Below are 18,438 nucleotides of genomic sequence, written 5' to 3'. Positions count from 1 at the left end.
ACCATATTTTGTTTATCCATTCATAGTTGATGAAATATGGGTTTTTTTAAACCACTTTTGGCTATTATGAATAGTGCTGGTATGAACAATAGTGTACAAGTGTTTGAATAGCTGTTTTCAATTCTTTTGGGTATATACTAGGATTAGAATTGCTATTAATGTACATTTAAGTTGCTTCCAGTATTTGCAGTTACAATACTGAAATTGATATTTTACATACATAATTTTATACATGTGTGAATATCTCTGTTGGATGAATAGCTAAAAGTGGGATTGCTGGGCCAAAGCATTGTACATTTAACAATGCATTTGAATTTTGAAATATATTACAAAATTGCCCACTATGGAGGCTGTACTGTTTATATTCCCACTTACAAAGTATGAGAGTGCTTCACCTTCCCTTAGCTTTTAGGAATAGTCACCCTTCCTACAAAATTATATTGCAGAGATGGCACACTGAGGATAGCCATAGGCAAACAATTCCTGTGCCATGATTCACTGAGTCTCCTTTCTGCTTGCCTACTTAGCCTGTCTTTTTCTCCTCTACCAACTGAGCCCTCTGGTTTTCTGATTCCCCAAAAAGAGGTCTTGATAACTGGGCCTTTTGTTTAGTGTCCTGGTCAAAGTTCTTCCTCTGGTTTAACTTCTGTCTTTCTGCTTACATGTTAATTTTAGATAATCCTTTGATTTCATTTTCAATAATAATATTGTGGAAGTAGAGAGGAAAGTGCTGAGGTGACAGAAGAAGCAAATGGTTGAGAATGGCATAAAGTTTGTTCAGGAAGGCATTCTAGAAAAGATGAGTTTAGAGATGACTTTTGAAGAAGTTATTTGCAATGTACAGTCTGAAAGGAGAGCTTATTCATAGTAGGATAAACGAAAAGTAGGAAGAAAGTGTTCAAAAGGTAACATACTCCACCTCACCCCACTCCCCAAGTCCTGGTCAAGGAATCTCTTACTGGCTGGAACATTCTTTTCCCTATTACCTTATCCCATTAGGGAGTGGGGAGTAAAGGATCAGACAGGGTATAGCTTCTGGTACCTCCAGTCTAGGACTAAGACTCTGAGAGACATGAAAATATACTAGTTATGGACTCCTTAGAGTGAGTGCACAGGGAGTATTATTTTAGTGGTAGGGCAGTGCAATGGGTCTAGGACTGTGCGTAAGGGTGGGTGATGAGTTTTACACTAGATACGTGGTATCAGTGGAAGCAGCTGATATTGATGCTAATTATAGGTGCTGGCAAACTAAAAAGAAAAGAGAGAAACTATTACAATATGGTTTGGCTGATAAAAATAATGTTAATTGTAGTCTTCTGACTCATTTATTTATTTCTATCCTGCCTTCCTCTAAAAAGAAATTCGAGGTGGTTAATTGCAGTCATTACATCAACTTATTATAATTTATGTTCAATTACAATTTCACACAATTAACCATGTTAAAAATGTCAGATTAATGTATCAAAGTTTCATTTGCTAGCAACACTTAAGTGTCTATGCTGAGTACAGTGTGTGTTGTATATGCATAAAGGTCAGTTATTACCATAAAAGCATGGCCATCTGATGGCTTCTTGTTATAGGTTTCATTGGGAGGCCGAGGCGGGTGGATCACGAGGTCAGGAGATCGAGACCATCCTGACCAACATGGTGAAACCCTCTCTCTGCTAAAAAATACAAAAAATTAGCTGGGCATGGTGGTGCGCTCCTGTAATCGCAGCTACTTGAGAGGCAGAGGTAGGAGAATTGCTTGAACCCTGGGGGCAGATGTTGCAGTGAGCTGAGATCACACCACTGCACTCGAGCCTGGGAGTGAGAGACTGTCTCAAAAAAAAAAAGAGAGGGATGAAAGTCCCTGACCTCAGGGAGCTCAAGTCCAGAGAGGAAGAAACATAAGTAGTACCATTTGATAAGTGAATGGGAAAGTACGTACTTGATATTCAAGGAATACAGAGAAAGAAAATGTAATACAAATTTGAGATGGTTAGGAACTGCTTCCCAGAGGAAATAGTATCTCACACAAAGTCTATAGTTTACATTGTGGTTCTCTGTTTGTGTTGTACATTCTATGGATTTTGACAAATGTGTAATGACACATATCCACCCTTATAGTATAGAATAGTTTCACTGCCCTAAAAATCTTCTATAGTTTACCTATTCATTTCTACCTCTCCGCAGATCCTTGGCATAAATTGAGTCTTAAAGGATGAGTAGCAGACAGTTAAGTGAAGAAGGAGAAAAGAGTTCATAGTACAAGGACACTAAGATGAAAAAGCATGACTTAAGGTACCTTGGGGTACTGCAAGTTGAAAATTCTTGATGGCTTCAAGGGGGGGGAATAAGAGTGGGGAAGGGTCAGATGAGCCCAGAGAGACACAGAGAACTCATACACAAAGGGCTTGAATGCCATAGCAAGCTGTTTATATTTTATCTTGAAGGAAAGGGGGATCCTTTGATGACTTTATGCAGAGGAATGAAACAATTAGATAGCCGTGATTATAGTGATGTGAGCAGTTTGCTGCATTAAAAATCTTTTTAATCGTAGAATATAACACAGATATACAGACAACTTTATAAAACAAATGTTTAAATGTCTTAATATAAGGTAGGCAAAAGATAGACCTTTGCCAACCACCCCAGAAAGCCTCCATATGCCTCTTCCCAATTACAACCCCCTCTTCCTTAGAAGTACCTACTATCCCAACTTTTATAATAATTACTCCCTTCTTGTTTTTTATATGTTATCACCCAAGTATGTATCTTTTAACACTAGAGTTTATTTTTGCTTGTTTTCTTGTTTTCTCTTTTTGATATGTCTTACAATTTTTGTTTGTTTGTTTGTTTTGTTTTGTTTTTGGGATAGTCTCACTCTGTCACCCAGGCTGGAGTGCAGTGGCTGTGATCTCAGCTCACTGCAACCTCTACCTCCTGGGATCAAGAGATTCTCCTGCTTTAGCCTCCTGAGTAGCTAGGACTACAGGCACATGCCACCACACCCAGCTAATTTTTTTTGTATTTTTAGTAGAGATGGGATTTCACCATGTTGGCCAGGCTGGTCTCAAACTCCTGACCTCAGGTGACCTGCCTGCTTCAGCCTCCCAAAGTGATGGGATTACAGGTGTGAGCCACCATGCCTGATCATGTCTTACAATTATTTTTTATTCTATGGGTTCCCCCTCCATCTCTTACTTTTTTTTTTTTTTTTTTACAATTTGTTTATTGAAGAAATCAGGCCATTTGACTATATGGTTTTGTTTGACTTACAGAGTTATTTACATTCTGGATTTTGCTCAAAACATTCCCATAAGTTTAGCTTAACACACTCTTCTGTCCTTTGTATTTCCTGTAAATTGTAGTTGCACATAGAAGATTGATGATATTGATGCCAGACATATTCCATAGTTTGAATATACTATAATTTAAAATTTTTTCCCCGATTTGTAGACATTTGGATTGTTCCCCAGTTTTTGCTGCTAAAACTCAATACTATAGTGAGCAACTTTATACACATTTTTTTGTAAACATGTTCAAATGAATCTCCCATCCTCTATTACATAGTATGTATCTTTCCTCTGTGGCACTTACTCAGTTCATGTGATTATTTGATTAATATTTGTTTCCTTCTTTAGGCCATACATTTCATGAGTATACCCATTGTTCATAGGTATTTTCCTTCGATTTATTAATATGCTTATCTGTGTATCCATAGTACCTTTGACCAATAAATATTAGTTGAATAAATGCATTTCTATAAGTGGAATCATTGGGTTAAAGAATATATACATTTACAATTTTGTTAGACACTGTCAAATTGTATAAAAATATTTTACCTATTTATATTTCTGCTGCTGGTACTTATTTTCACATTTAGCCTCACTGGCCCACTCAACAACACCGTGCCCCCCACCCCCCCTTCTCCCCCTCCCCTCTTTTCCTTTTGTTACTTTCTTCTACAAACATTTTTTTGACACTTACATTCCAGGTTTTGTTCTAGGTGTTTGGGATATATCAGAGAGCAAAACAAAGATCCTGGGTGGGAAGAGATAGACAATTAACATAATAAGGAAATAATATAGGATGTTAGAGAGTAGACCAATAAAAGAGTGAAAAGCAGTTGGTAATGCTAGAATTGGAGTTGAGTTGCAATTTTAAATAAAATTCTGAGTATTGGCCACATGAGAAGGTGACATTTCAATAGAGTTGAAATAAGTGAGGGAATTAACATGTGGCTCTCTGGGGAAAGAGTGTGATAGGCAGCATGAACAGCTAGTTCAAAAGCTGATTGCTACTGAAAAGAAGTAGGAAGAGTTTTGCTGGGTGCTGGGAATGCTGTTTCTTGATCTGTGTGCTGGTTACCTGAGTGTGTTCACAGTATTCATTGAGCAGTACAGGCTGGGCGTGGTGTTTCACACCTGTAATCCCAGAACTTTGGGAGGCCGAGGCCAGGGGATCACTTGAGGTTAGGAGTTTGAGACCAGCCTGGCCAACATGGCAAAATCCCGTCTCTACTAAAAATACAAAAATTAGCCAGGCGTGGTGGCATGGGCCTGTAGTTCAGCTACCTGGGAGGCTGAGGCAGGAGAATCGCCTGATCTCGGGAGGCAGAGGTTACAGTGAGCTGAGATCATGTCACTGCACTCCAGCCTGGTTGACAGAGCAAGACTCTGTCTCAAAAAAAACCAAAAAAACAAAAACGTTGAGCAGTACAGTTATGATTTGTGTATTTTTCTCTATCTTATACTTCAGAAGAGCTTGCATATTTAAAAATATTAGTGGATGTTGAACATTTCAAAATGCCTTAATAGTACTTAGCCAATTATTCATGGGTATTTTTCTTTGACTTATTAATATAATGAATGCATTAATCAGTTTCTATTAATAAATCATCTTTGCCTTTCTAAAATATAACCTACTTGGTTATGGTGAATTATTCTTTTACTATAATGCTAGGCTTGATTTGCTTGTATTTCATTTTGGATTTTTCTATCTATATCACAAGTAAGGTTGGTGAATAGTTTTTCTTTTTGTTATTCTCCTATGTTAGATTTGAAGTGTTTTCCTTAATTATAGGTTCTTTACTGCTGTTTTCCATAGAAAGAGAAGTTCTACAGTACTTACCTAATCAACTGTCTAGAAAAAGGGAAGAGAATAATTTCTAGTGTTTGAGTTTATGGTCCTTATGAGATACCTGGTAATTACTACAATTTAGTAGTTGATAGGTGAGTTCCTGTCATTGCCTAGACAGATGGCTGTTCACATGGAGTCTGATGCTTAAGTATTCCATCATTTTAATGTCATGGAAAAATTAGCCAGTACTGGACTACTAATGGGTGGTATAACAGTTGCCTGGGAGTGTTTTGTTTGATAATTATAGACCTTACTTTTTAATGTGACTATTTCTGATTTCTTACATTTTCCACTAGAAACAAGATAAAATGTGCAGAAGCTGTGAGTGTGTTGCTATAGCCTAGTCAGCCAGCCTAGGGGATGGGGATAAGTGCAGAGGTTTACCTTCTAGGAAAGAGGATCTACTTTCGTCTTAGACCTGCTAGAATTTTTTCACTGTATGATGACATTTAACTTTTCTTCAGGCTCAGTAGGATAGTGGGTCTGGCTGCCTTCTTCCTCCATTAGCACAAGAGTATTATTCTTCTGTCTGAGAGACTGTGACTTTTTCATATAGGAAATTCTATAGCTGTGTTTTTCGCAATGTAATTCAAGAATCATTGGCATGGGAGTCACCAAGTTTCTTGTTAAAAAGCCCTTTGACTTAGAATCTCTGTGAGTAGAGTTTAAAATTTACATTCTAAACAAGAGCCTCAAGTAATTATTAAAATTAAAAGATGGCCAGGCACATGGTTCACTCCTGTAATCCCAGCACTTTGGGAGCCTGAGGCAGGTGGATTGCTTGAGCTCGGGAGTTCGAGACAGCCTGGGCAACATGGTGAGACCCCATCTCTACAGAAAGTACAAAAATTAGTCAAGTGTGATGGCACGTGCCTGTAGTCCCAGCTTCTCAGGAGGCTAGGGTAGGAGGATTGGTTGAGGCCACAATGAGCCATGATTGTCACTGCATTCCAGCATGGGTGACAGGGCAAGACCCGGTTTCTAAAAACAAATTTTTTAGAAGTCCAGTCAAATATCTGTAATAATTCAGAATAATTCTGTAATCTCTAATAATTCATAAGGTAATAAGTTTCTTGATAAGGACAGTTAAATCTTCAAGGAGAGCACAAGACGAAGGAGATTTCAGCAGAATTGACTACTAAGTTTGTTGACTGATTGGACATGGGAAATAAAGTAAAGAGGAATTTTAAGAATGGTCCTGTGGTTTCTGATTTCAAAGTATTGGGAGTTTGGTGGTTTTGGACATGAGGTATACTTGCTATACTCCCATATCTCTAGAGAATTTTTAAGATTGTAAATACAATGCCATTACCACTGGGGGCTGTGATACTGTGATTTTATAATAAGAAACATATATTCTGGTCTTTGTCCCTGGTTCCTGACACAGAGCTCCTAATCCCTTAGAATTTTATGGATACTAGGAATGTCTGTTGTTCTAATGAGGGACTCTTGATGGGCTTCCACATAGGAGCCAGTTATCAGAAAGACTAAGCCATGTTTGGAAGCTTGGAACTTTTTTTTTTTTTTTTTTTTTTTTTGAGATGGAGTCTCACTCTGTCACCCAGGCTGGAGTGCAGTGGTTGTGATCTCGGCTCACTGCAACCTCCACCTCCCAAGTTCAAGCGATTCTCCTGCCTTAGCCTCCCAAGTAGCTGGGATTACAGGTGCCTGCCACCATGCTTGGCTAATTTTTGTATTTTTAGTAGAGAAGAGGTTTCACCACGTTGGCCAGGCTGGTCTTGAACTCTTGACCTCAAATGATCCACCTACCTTGGCCTCCCAAGAAGCCTAGAAATTTTAGCCCCATTCCCTTTCCTTCTGGAAAGGGAGAGGAACTGGAGATTGAGTTAATAATGGATCATGCCAGGTCAGGCACAGTGGCTCCTGTCTGTAATCCCAGCACTTTGGGAGGCTGAAGCAGGAGGATGACTCCAGAAGCTTGAGACCAGCCTGGGCAACATAATGAGATGCTGTTTCTACCAAACATAATACCACTAATACTACTTATAATAATCGATTGTGCCTATATGATAAAGCCTCCATAAAAATCCCAAAACTATGGATTTTCGGAGCCTCTGTGTTGGCAAACACATCCGTGTGCTGCGAGGGTGGTGCATCCCAAATCCATAGGGCAGAAGCTCCTGTGCCCAGGACCCAGGCCTTGTTCTGTGTATTTCTTCATGTGGCTGTTCAACGATGTCCTTTGTAATATCCTCTACCATAGATGGGTAAACATAAGTAAAATGTTTCCTTGAATTCTGTGAGTTGTCCTGCCTCAGCCTCCCATGTAGCTGGGATCACAGGCATGCACCACCATGCCCAGCTAACTTTTTGGTTTTACCTGTTTTTGAACTTGTTATAAGTTATCATAAATTATCTTTCCTTTGGAGTTAGTTTCCTTTCTTTCTTTCTTTCTTTCTTTCTTTCTTTCTTTCTTTCTTTTTTTTTTTTTTTTTTTTTTTTTTTTTTTTTTTTTTTTTTTTTATTATACTTTAGGGTTTTAAGGTACATGTGCACAATGTGCAGGTTTGTTACATATGTATCCATGTGCCATGTTGATTTCCTGCACCCATTAATTCGTCATTTAGCCTTAGGTGTATCTCCTAATGCTGTCCCTCCCCGCTCCACCCACCCCACAACAGTCCCCGGAGCGTGAAGTTCCCCTTCCTGTGTCCATGAGTTCTCATTGTTCAATTCCCACCTATGAGTGAGAACATGCGGTGTTTGGTTTTTTGTCCTTGCGATAGTTTACTGAGAATGATGTTTTCCAGTTTCATCCATGTCCCTACAAAGGACACGAACTCATCATTTTTTATGGCTGCATAGTATTCCATGGTGTATATGTGCCACATTTTCTTAATCCAGTCTATCGTTGTTGGACATTTGGGTTGGTTCCAACTCTTTGCTATTGTGAATAGTGCCGCAATAAACATACGTGTGCATGTGTCTTTATAGCAGCATGATTTATAGTCCTTTGGGTATATACCCAGTAATGGGATGGCTGGGTCAAATGGTATTTCTAGTTCGAGATCCCTGAGGAATCGCCACACTGACTTCCACAATGGTTGAACTAGTTTACAGTCCCACCAACAGTGTAAAAGTGTTCCTATTTCTCCACATCCTCTCCAGCACCTGTTGTTTCCTGATTTTTTAATGATGGCCATTCTAACTGGTGTGAGATGGTATCTCACTGTGGTTTTGATTTGCATTTCTCTGATGGCCAGTGATGAGGAGCATTTCTTCATGTGTTTTTTGGCTGCATAAATGTCTTCTTTTGAGAAGTGTCTGTTCATGTCCTCTGCCCACTTTTTGATGGGGTTGTTTGTTTTTTTCTTGTAAATTTGTTTGAGTTCATTGTAGATTCTGGATATTAGCCCTTTGTCAGATGAGTAGGTTGCAAAAATTTTCTCCCATTGTGTAGGTTGCCTGTTCACTCTGATGATAGTTTCTTTTGCTGTGCAGAAGCTCTTTAGTTTAATGAGATCCCATTTGTCGATTTTGGCTTTTGTTGCCATTGCTTTTGGTGTTTTAGACATGAAGTCCTTGCCCACGCCTATGTCCTGAATGGTATTGCCTAGGTTTTCTTGTAGGATTTTAATGGTTTTAGGTCTAACATATAAGTCTTTAATCCATCTTGAATTAATTTTTGTATAAGGTGTAAGGAAGGGATCCAGTTGCAGCTTTCTACATATGGCTAGCCAGTTTTCCCAGCACCATTTATTAAATAGGGAATCCTTTCCCCATTTCTTGTTTTTGTCAGGTTTGTCAAAGATCAGATAGTTGTAGCTATGCGGCATCATTTCTGAGGGCTCTGTTCTGTTCCATTGATCTATGTCTCTGTTGTGGTACCAGTACCATGCTGTTTTGGTTACTGTAGCCTTGTAGTATAGTTTAAAGTCAGGTAGCGTGATGCCTCCAGCTTTGTTCTTTTGGCTTAGGATTGACTTGGCGATGTGGGCTCTTTTTTGGTTCCATATGAACTTTAAAGTAGTTTTTTCCAATTCTGTGAAGAAAGTCATTGGTAGCTTGATGGGGATGGCATTGAATCTATAAATTACCTTGGGCAGTATGGCCATTTTCACGATATTGATTCTTCCAACCCATGAGCATGGAATGTTCTTCCATTTGTTTGTATCCTCTTTTATTTCATTGAGCAGTGGTTTGTAGTTCTCCTTGAAGAGGTCCTTCACATCCCTTGTAAGTTGGATTCCTAGGTATTTTATTCTCTTTGAAGCAATTGTGAATGGGAGTTCACTCATGATTTGGCTCTCTGTTTGTCTGTTATTGGTGTACAAGAATGCTTGTGATTTTTGTACATTAATTTTGTATCCTGAGACATTGCTGAAGTTGCTAATCAGCTTAAGGAGATTTTGGGCTGAGACAATGGGGTTTTCTAGATATACAATCATGTCATCTGCAAACAGGGACAATTTGACTTCCTCTTTTCCTAATTGAATACCCTTTATTTCCTTCTCCTGCCTGATTGCTCTGGCCAGAACTTCCAGCACTATGTTGAATAGTAGCGGTGAGAGAGGGCATCCCTGTCTTGTGCCAGTTTTCAGAGGGAATGCTTCCAGTTTTTGCCCATTCAGTATGATATTGGCTGTGGGTTTGTTGTAGATAGCTCTTATTATTTTGAGATACGTCCCATCAATACCTAATTTATTGAGAGTTTTTAGCATGAAGCGTTGTTGAATTTTGTCAAAGGCCTTTTCTGCATCTATTGAGATAATCATGTGGTTTTTGTCTTTGGTTCTGTTTATATGCTGGATTACATTTATTGATTTGCGTATGTTGAACCAGCCTTGCATCCCAGGGATGAAGCCCACTTGATCATGGTGGATAAGCTTTTTGATGTGCTGCTGGATTCGGTTTGCCAGTATTTTATTGAGGATTTTTGCATCAATGTTCATCAAGGATATTGGTCTGAAATTCTCTTTTTTGGTTATGTCCCTGCCAGGTTTTGGTATCAGGACGATGCTGGCTTCGTAAAATGTGTTAGGGAGGATTCCCTCTTTTTCTATCGATTGGAATAGTTTCAGAAGGAATGGTACCAGTTCCTCCTTGTACCTCTGGTAGAATTCAGCTGTGAATCCATCAGGTCCTGGACTCTTTTTGGTTGGTAAGCTATTGATTATTGCCACAATTTCAGAACCTGTTATTGGTCTATTCAGAGATTCAACTTCTTCCTGGTTTAGTCTTGGGAGGGTGTATTTGTCGAGGAATTTATCCATTTCTTCCAGATTTTCTAGTTTATTTGCATAGAGGTGTTTGTAGTATTCTCTGATGGTAGATTGTATTTCTGTGGGATCGGTGGTGATATCCCCTTTTTCGTTTTTTATTGCATCTATTTGATTCTTCTCTCTTTTCTTCTTTATTAGTCTTGCTAGCGGTCCATCAATTTTGTTGATCTTTTCAAAAAACCAGCTCCTAGATTCATTAATTTTTTGAAGGGTTTTTTGTGTCTCTATTTCCTTCAGTTCTGCTCTGATTTTAGTTATTTCTAGCCTTCTGCTAGCTTTTGAATGTGTTTGCTCTTGCTTTTCTAGTTCTTTTAATTGTGATGTTAGGGTGTCAATTTTGGATCTTTCCTGCTTTCTCTTGTGGGCATTTAGTGCTATAAATTTCCCTCTACACACTGCTTTGAACGTGTCCCAGAGATTCTGGTATGTTGTGTCTTTGTTCTCGTTGGTTTCAAAGAACATCTTTATTTCTGCCTTCATTTCATTATGTACCCAATAGTCATTCAGGAGCAGGTTGTTCAGTTTCCATGTAGTTGAGCGGTTTTGAGTGAGTTTCTTAATCCTGAGTTCTAGTTTGATTGCACTGTGGTCTGAGAGACAGTTTGTTATAATCTCTGTTCTTTTACATTTGCTGAGAAGAGCTTTACTTCCAACTATGTGGTCAATTTTGGAATAGGTGTGGTGTGGTGCTGAAAAAAATGTATATTCTGTTGATTTGGGGTGGAGAGTTCTGTAGATGTCTATTAGGTCCACTTTATGTAGAGCTGAGTTCAATTCCTGGATATCCTTGTTAACTTTCTGTCTCGTTGATCTGTCTAATGCTGACAGTGGGGTGTTAAAATCTCCCATTATTATTGTGTGGGAGTTTAAGTCCCTTTGTAGGTCACTGAGGACTTGCTTTATGAATCTGGGTGCTCCTGTGTTGGGTGCATATATATTTAGGATAGTTAGCTCTTCTTGTTGAATTGATCCCTTTACCATTATGTAATGGCCTTCTTTGTCTCTTTTGATCTTTGTTGGTTTAAAGTCTATTTTATCAGAGACTAGGATTGCAACCCCTGCCTTTTTTTGTTTTCCAGTTGCTTGATAGATATTCCTCCATCCCTTTATTTTGAGTCTATGTGTGTCTCTGCACGTGAGATGGGTTTCCTGAATACAGCACACTGATGGGTCCTGACTCCTTATCCAGTTTGCCAGTCTGTGTCTTTTGATTGGAGCATTTAGCCCATTTACATTTAACGTGAATATTGTTATGTGTGAATCTGATCCTGTCATTATGATGTTAGTTGGTTATTTTGCTCGTTAGTTGCTATAGTTTCTTCCTAGCCTCGATGGTCTTTACAATTTGGCATGTTTTTGCAGGGGCTGGTACCGGTTGTTCCTTTCCATGTTTAGTGCTTCCTTCAGGAGCTCTTTTAGGGCAGGCCTGGTGGTGACAAAATCACTCAGCGTTTGCTTGTCTGTAAAGTATTTTATTTCTCCTTCACTTATGAAGCTTAGTTTGGCGGGATAGGAAATTCTGGGTTGAAAATTCTTTTCTTTAAGAATGTTGAATATCGGCCCCCACTCTCTTCTGGCTTGTAGAGTTTCTGCTGAGAGATCAGCTGTTAGTCTGATGGGCTTCCCTTTGTGGGTAACCCGACCTTTCTCTCTGGCTGCCCTTAACATTTTTTCCTTCATTTCCACTTTGGTGAATCTGACAATTATGTGTCTTGGAGTTGCCCTTCTCGAGGAGTATCTTTGTGGCGTTCTCTGTATTTCCTGAATCTGAATGCTGGCCTGCCTTGCTAGATTGGGGAAGTTCTCCTGGATAATATCTTGCAGAGTGTTTTCCAACTTGGTTCCATTCTCCCCATCATTTTCAGGTACACCAATCAGACGTAGGTTTGGTCTTTTCACATAGTCCCAAATTTCTTGGAGGCTTTGTTCATTTCTTTTTATTCTTTTTTCTCTAAACTTCCCTTCTCTCTTCATTTCATTCATTTCATCTTCTATCAGCGATACCCTTTCTTCCAGTTGATCACATCTGCTACTGAGGCTTCTGCATTCTTCGCGTAGTTCTCGAAACTTGGCTTTCAGCTCCATCATCTCCTTTAAGCCCTTCTCTCCATTGGTTATTCTAGTTATCCATTCTTCTAATTTTTTTTCAAAGTTTTTAACTTCTTTGCTATTGTTTTGAATTTCCTCTCGTAGCTCAGAGTAGTTTGATCGTCCGAAGCCTTCTTCTCTCAACTCATCAAAGTCATCCTCCATCCAGCTTTGTTCCGTTGCTGGTGAGGAACTGCGTTCCTTTGGAGGAGGAGAGGTGCTCTGTTTTCTAGAGTTTCCAGTTTTTTTGGTCTGTTTTTTCCCCATCTTTGTGGTTTTGTCTACTTTTTGTCTTCGATGATGGTGATGTACAGATGGGTTTTTGGTGTGGATGTCCTTTCTGTTTGTTAATTTTCCTTCTACCAGACAAGACCCACAGCTGCAGGTCTGTTGGAGTTTACTAGAGGTCCACTCCAGACCCTGTTTGGCTGGGTGTCAGCACCGGTGGCTGCAGAACAGCGGATTTTCGTGAGACCACAAATTCAGCTGTCTGATAGTTCCTCTGAAAGTTTTGTCTCAGAGGAGTACCCAGTTGAATGAGGTGTCAGTCTGTCCCACTGGGGGGGTGCCTCCCAGTTAGGCTGCTCAGGGGTGAGGGGCCCACTTTAGGAGGCAGTCTGTCCGTTCTCAGATCTCCAGCTGCGTGCTGGGAGAACCACTACTCTCTTCAAAGCTGTCAGTCAGACAGGGACATTTAAGGCTGTGGAGGTTCTCGCTGAGTTTTTGGTTGTCTGTGCCCTGCCCCCAGAGGTGGAGCCTACAGAGGCAGGCGGGCCTCCTTGAGCTGTGGTGGGCTCCACCCAGTTCGAGCTTCCTGGCTGCTTTGTTTACCTAAGCAAGCCTGGGCAATGGCGGGCGCCCCTCCCCCAGCCTCGCTGCCGCCTTGCAGCGTGATCTCAGACTGCTGTGCTAGCAATCAGCAAGACTCTGTGGGCATAGGACCCTCCGAGCCAGGTGCGGGACACAATCTCCTAGTGTGCCGTTTTCCAGGCCCGTTGGAAAAGCGCAGTATTAGGACGGGACTGACCCGATATTCCAGGTGCCGTCTGTTTTCCCTTTCTTTGACTAGGAAAGGGAACTCCCCGACCCCTTGCGCTTCCCGAGTGAGGCAATGCCTCGCCCTGCTTCGGCTCGCGCACAGTGCGCTTCACCGACTGTCCTGCACCCACTGTTAGGCACTCCCTAGTGAGATGAAACCGGTACCTCAAGCAGAAATGCAGAAATCACCCGTCTTCTGTGTCGCTGGGGCTGGGAGCTGGAGACCGGAGCTGTTCCTATTCGGCCATCTTGGCTCCACCCTCTTCTTTCTTTCTTTTTGAATTGGAGTCTTACTCTGTTGCCTAGGCTGGAGTGCATTGGCATGATCTCGGCTCACTGCAACCACCAGCTCCTGGGTTCAAGTGATTCTCCTGCCTCAGTCTCCCAAATAGCTGGGTTTACAGGTGCCCGTTGCCATGCCTGGCTAATTTTTGTATTTTTAGTAGAGACAGGTTTCACCATGTTGGCCAAGCTAGTCTCGAACTCCTGACCTCAGGTGATCTGCCCACCTCAACCTTCCAAATTGCTGGGTTTACAGGCAAGAGCCACCATGCCCGACTTCACTGTGCATTCTCGCTAACAATGTACAAGAGTTCCAGTTGCTCCATAGCCTCACTGACGCTTTGGATTGTCAATTGTTTCTCTTCCTCCTCCTCCTTCTCTTTCTGTTTTTCTTCTTCTTTTTAAAATTTCTGTCTGCTTTTTAAATGTGATTGTTCCTTAGGGTTCCCCTGCTTCATATAGTCTTTTTTTTCTTGGCCTGCACTCTGCCTTAGTGTTTTTATTTACTTGCATTTTTATTTATACTCATTTGTAAATATTTGTTGAACTTTTACATTGTGCCATGCATTATCAGGTGCTGAGGATACAGCAAAACAAAGCAGAAAAATCCCTGCCCTTATTGGAACATATAGTCTGAAAACTTCCAAGTCTGTTCCACATCTCTTTCCTGAGCTCCACACCCATATATCTAGCTGTCTACTGGCCATGTTCATTTGAGATGTTCCATAGATATCTCAGAGTCAGTATACCTAACCCTGAATTAATCATCTCCTTCAGCCTGCCCCCGTGTTGTATTCTTTTCTTGGTGAATGATGTCATGTTCATCCAGTAGCTCAAGCTAAAAACCTAAGCAATATTATTTAATCCTTGTTCTTCTCACTTTCCACATTTTATTTACTCATTAAACGCTATTGATTTTCCCTCCAGAATATCTTATGAATCTATCCCCTTCTCTCTACCCACTCTGCCACTTCCCTAGTCCAGGCTGTCAGCAGATGAGTGCACCATTCTCCTTATGAGCCTCCCTGACACCTCCTCCCTATGAATCACCAGTCCTTTCTACCCAACCAACCACCATTGGCCACACTGTTCCACTGTTCTCTTTCTAAAATGGCAAATCTGATCCTGTCTTTCCCCTCTTAAAAGCTCTGATAGCTGTGTTGCCCTCCAGGTAATTCCAAATCCTTAATATTACTTAATTTCTAAACATTACCTAAGACCCATAGTCATTAGGTTCTTTCATAACTCTGTAGCCTCTCACTCTAGATATTCTGGAACTATTTTCAGCTCACTGAACATGCCTTTGCATGCATAATTTCCTTTTCCTGGGACATTTTCCCCTTCCTTTTCTCAGTACTAATGCGTAGCAAAACCTAACTATCCTCAGTAATTGTTGTGCTGGCTAGTTATGTGTTTTAATGCATTTTTGCAGTAGGGAAGGAAACTTGCTTATTTAAACTGGTGTAATTTATCTTATGATGGTTCTGAGCTAAAGTGGTGAGAATATGGAGCTGGCTTGTGAGAGAACATGACTTGTGTTTTCATGCGTAGAGATGGGCCCAGTAGATGGGATCAGATTATTCATTCAATTTATTAGTACAGTAGATATTTACTGAGAACTTTTATGTATAAGAAGCTGCTGTGGAGTGCTGTGGAGTGCTCAAAGATGAGGGGCAGTGTCCTGCAGAGAAAGGCTTCTTTGGGCTCACAGTTGTGGTGAGAAACAGCATTGTCACTTGCCTGGAGCAATCTAGGTTGATAGACATATTCTGAGGTTCTCTGTGATTATTTTTTTTTCCATTTTCTTTTTAAAAGAAATGAAGTAATTACCCTCTGGCAGAGTTGCTATGGCAACTGTTCTATAGGAGAATTTTTTTTTTGCCTCCTCTCCCCCCATAGTTAGAAAGTGAAATAAATTATTACAATTTAAAAATGGCACACTAAGCCAACATATCCTTTCTGAGAGGTGAGAAGAAGAGACATAGGTGGTTGGAATAAAGTAAGTGTATAGGAAGAAAACTGGCTGTCAGGGTATCACTAAATTAAAGTCTGTGATTGATTAGTAGTCCCGTATGCCCAGGATTAAGGATTAGCTCAAGTACTGAAAACAGCCTGGGTTGGCATCATATGATGTTCCTAGAATTTCAAATCTTACTGTAGACTTTCAAGGGAGTCACATGTTCAGAACCAGTTTGAGGGCCTTTTGGACCCCACATTGAAGATTCCTTAGCAGACCTTGGGACTGTCAGAGGGTGCAATTCTAGGAGTTGTGTTTTTTTTCTGCTTCTTATTTATTAGGACCCTGTAAGGCAAGCAAAAGCCTGGCAACATGACAAAATAACAACAAATGCTAGTTGCTCACCATCTTCCGGGGACTGTGCCTAGCATTTTACATATTTTTTCCTGTATGATCTTTACAATAACCCAGTGACACTTGTGTTATTATTCTCATATTACAGATGAGGAAATATCTATAATAACTTTCTCAAGATCATATAGCTAGTAAATCGCAGAGCCAGAAGAACTGAACGTTGACTTTAAAACCCATATTCTTGGCTGAGCGTGGTGGCTCACTCCTGTAATCCCAGCACTTTGGGAGGCTGAGGCAGGTGGATCACTGGAGGTTAGGAGTTCGAGGCCAGCCTGGCCAACATGGTGAAACTCTCTCTCTACTGAAAATACAAAAATTAGCCAGGTGTGTTGGTGGGCACCTGTAATCCCAGCTTCTTGGGAGGCTGAGGCATGAGAATCGCTTGAACCTGGGGACAGAGGTTGCAGTGAGCCGAGATCGTGTCACTGCACTCCAGCGTGGGTGACAGAGTGAGACTCTGTCTCAAAAAATAAAAAACCCATATTCTTAATTATGAAGCTATTTACTTCTTGTTTCTTGAGATTAAAGGCCTATTTTTAATGATTTCTTTATCACAATTAGTTTCCTGAAATTCAATTTGGGTGTGGGATAGGACTTAATTAATAGTGGATTTTTGATTTTGAAAAATGAATAAAAAATATTTTCAGTTTTCTCCTGTCCTTCAAAGCTTCTGTGTTTTAGTGGATTTTATTAAAAATTTATAGGTAATTCAGAAGAAGTGGCTCTCTTTAAGGACCCAATAGGCTGGAGTGGTTTATTACATATTGTTTTAAGCCCCCTTCTGGTCTAGGTCTCTCTCAGAACATCATCATTTAGGAGCTCATATGTCTTTCCTTTGTCAAAATAAGAAAAATTAGATCTCTGTTTCTAAGAGACCCTTCCTTGTCTCTGTGTTCACCAAACCTGAGCCTATCACAATAAATCTATGAGAAGCTAAGCCCTGATACCATGGGTAAGGGAGTAATTCTCTTGTCTGGGAGCTTAATTAGAATATTAATTTCTTAAGAGATAAACATTACCATTCTTTGACCTTTTAACTTTCAGTAGAGAGCAGCAAAATTGAATATCTTCGCTCCCAGACAAGGGAATTAACTCCCTTACCCATGGTATCAGGGCTTAGCTTCTCATAGATTTATTTTTTATTTTATTTTATTATTATTATTTTTTTTGAGACGGAGTCTCGCTCTGTCGCCCAGGCTGGAGTGCAGTGTCGCAATCTCGGCTCACTGCAAGCTCCGCCTCCCGGGTTCACGCCATTCTCCTGCCTCAGCCTCTCCGAGTAGCTGGGACTACAGGCGCCCGCCACCATGCCCGGCTAATTTTTTGTGTTTTTTTAGTAGAGACGGGGTTTCACCGTGGTCTCCATCTCCTGACCTCGTGATCCGCCCACCTCGGCCTCCCAAAGTGCTGGGATTACAAGCGTGAGCCACTGCGCCCGGCCCTCATAGATTTATTGTGATAGGCTCAGGTTTGGTGAACACAGAGACACGGAAGGGTCTCTTAGAGACAGAGATCTAATTTTTCTTATTTTGACAAAGGAAAGACATATGACCTCCTAAATGATGATGTTCTGAGAGAGACCTAGACCAGAAGGGGGCTTAAAACAATATGGAAGAAGTAATTTTTTGTTGTTGTTGTTTTGTGGGTTTTTTGGATTGTTGTTAGTCTTTATAGTGAAAGGCAGAAAACAAGAATACTTTGTAGATTTGTCTCACATTTGGTAGAAGGCAGAAACTCTGTATGTTATGTAAAGTTAGTAGAATACAAGTGAGGTAGGCTCAAGTAAGGTAAGGCACATAATAATTGCTGGGATGGGGAAATGACTTTTGAATTCCTTCAAAAAAGTATTTTCAAAAATTATCTGCTGCTTCTTTGTGGTTTTCTTAGGTCACTGGACCTATTTGGGCTGGGGAGAACAACAGAGTACGTAAGAATTGAAATTCCTTATCATTTTCTTGATCTTACCCACAAAGTACATACTCCCTCTGAACTGTGAAGCTGGATATTCATGCATAGACTTCCATTTCCCTCTCTTCTCCTACTTAAATCTCAGGAGACAATGACCTGTGGTGGAATGTTATATCCTTCCAGGCTGGTTTCTTGATGACTTTGTGTGTGTTTATGTGTGTTAGAAATTTCAAACCAAAGTCCCAGTCATAATCCTGACAAGATCTCCTAATTTTTATTCCCCAGAGGCAAGTAGTAGCATCAGCCCCCTAGTGTAGCCTTCTCCTTTGGTCCCTTTGGCTAAGGAGTGCAGTGACCAGAAGGAGGAAGGCTCATTCTAGGATG

General features: G+C 40.5%; 1 protein-coding gene across 5 annotated transcripts in view; it reads left to right on the top strand.

The window, feature by feature from the left end:
• The window catches only part of UNC13B (unc-13 homolog B), a 247,584-nt gene that overhangs the window by 115,448 nt on the left and 113,698 nt on the right, over positions 1-18,438 (top strand). The window contains exon 8 of one of the 5 annotated variants that reach the window (XM_055293822.2): positions 18,034-18,069. The exons of the other annotated variants lie outside the window; for them this stretch is intronic. Within the exon in view, the coding sequence (XP_055149797.1) occupies positions 18,034-18,069 (36 nt within the window). The remainder of the gene's footprint in view (positions 1-18,033; positions 18,070-18,438) is intronic. 5 annotated transcript variants of the gene reach the window in all.

The sequence above is a fragment of the Symphalangus syndactylus genome, chromosome 9 (genome assembly GCF_028878055.3).
Source record: "Symphalangus syndactylus isolate Jambi chromosome 9, NHGRI_mSymSyn1-v2.1_pri, whole genome shotgun sequence".
Taxonomy (NCBI): Eukaryota; Metazoa; Chordata; class Mammalia; order Primates; family Hylobatidae; genus Symphalangus; species Symphalangus syndactylus.
This window is presented reverse-complemented; position numbering and strand designations above follow the sequence as displayed.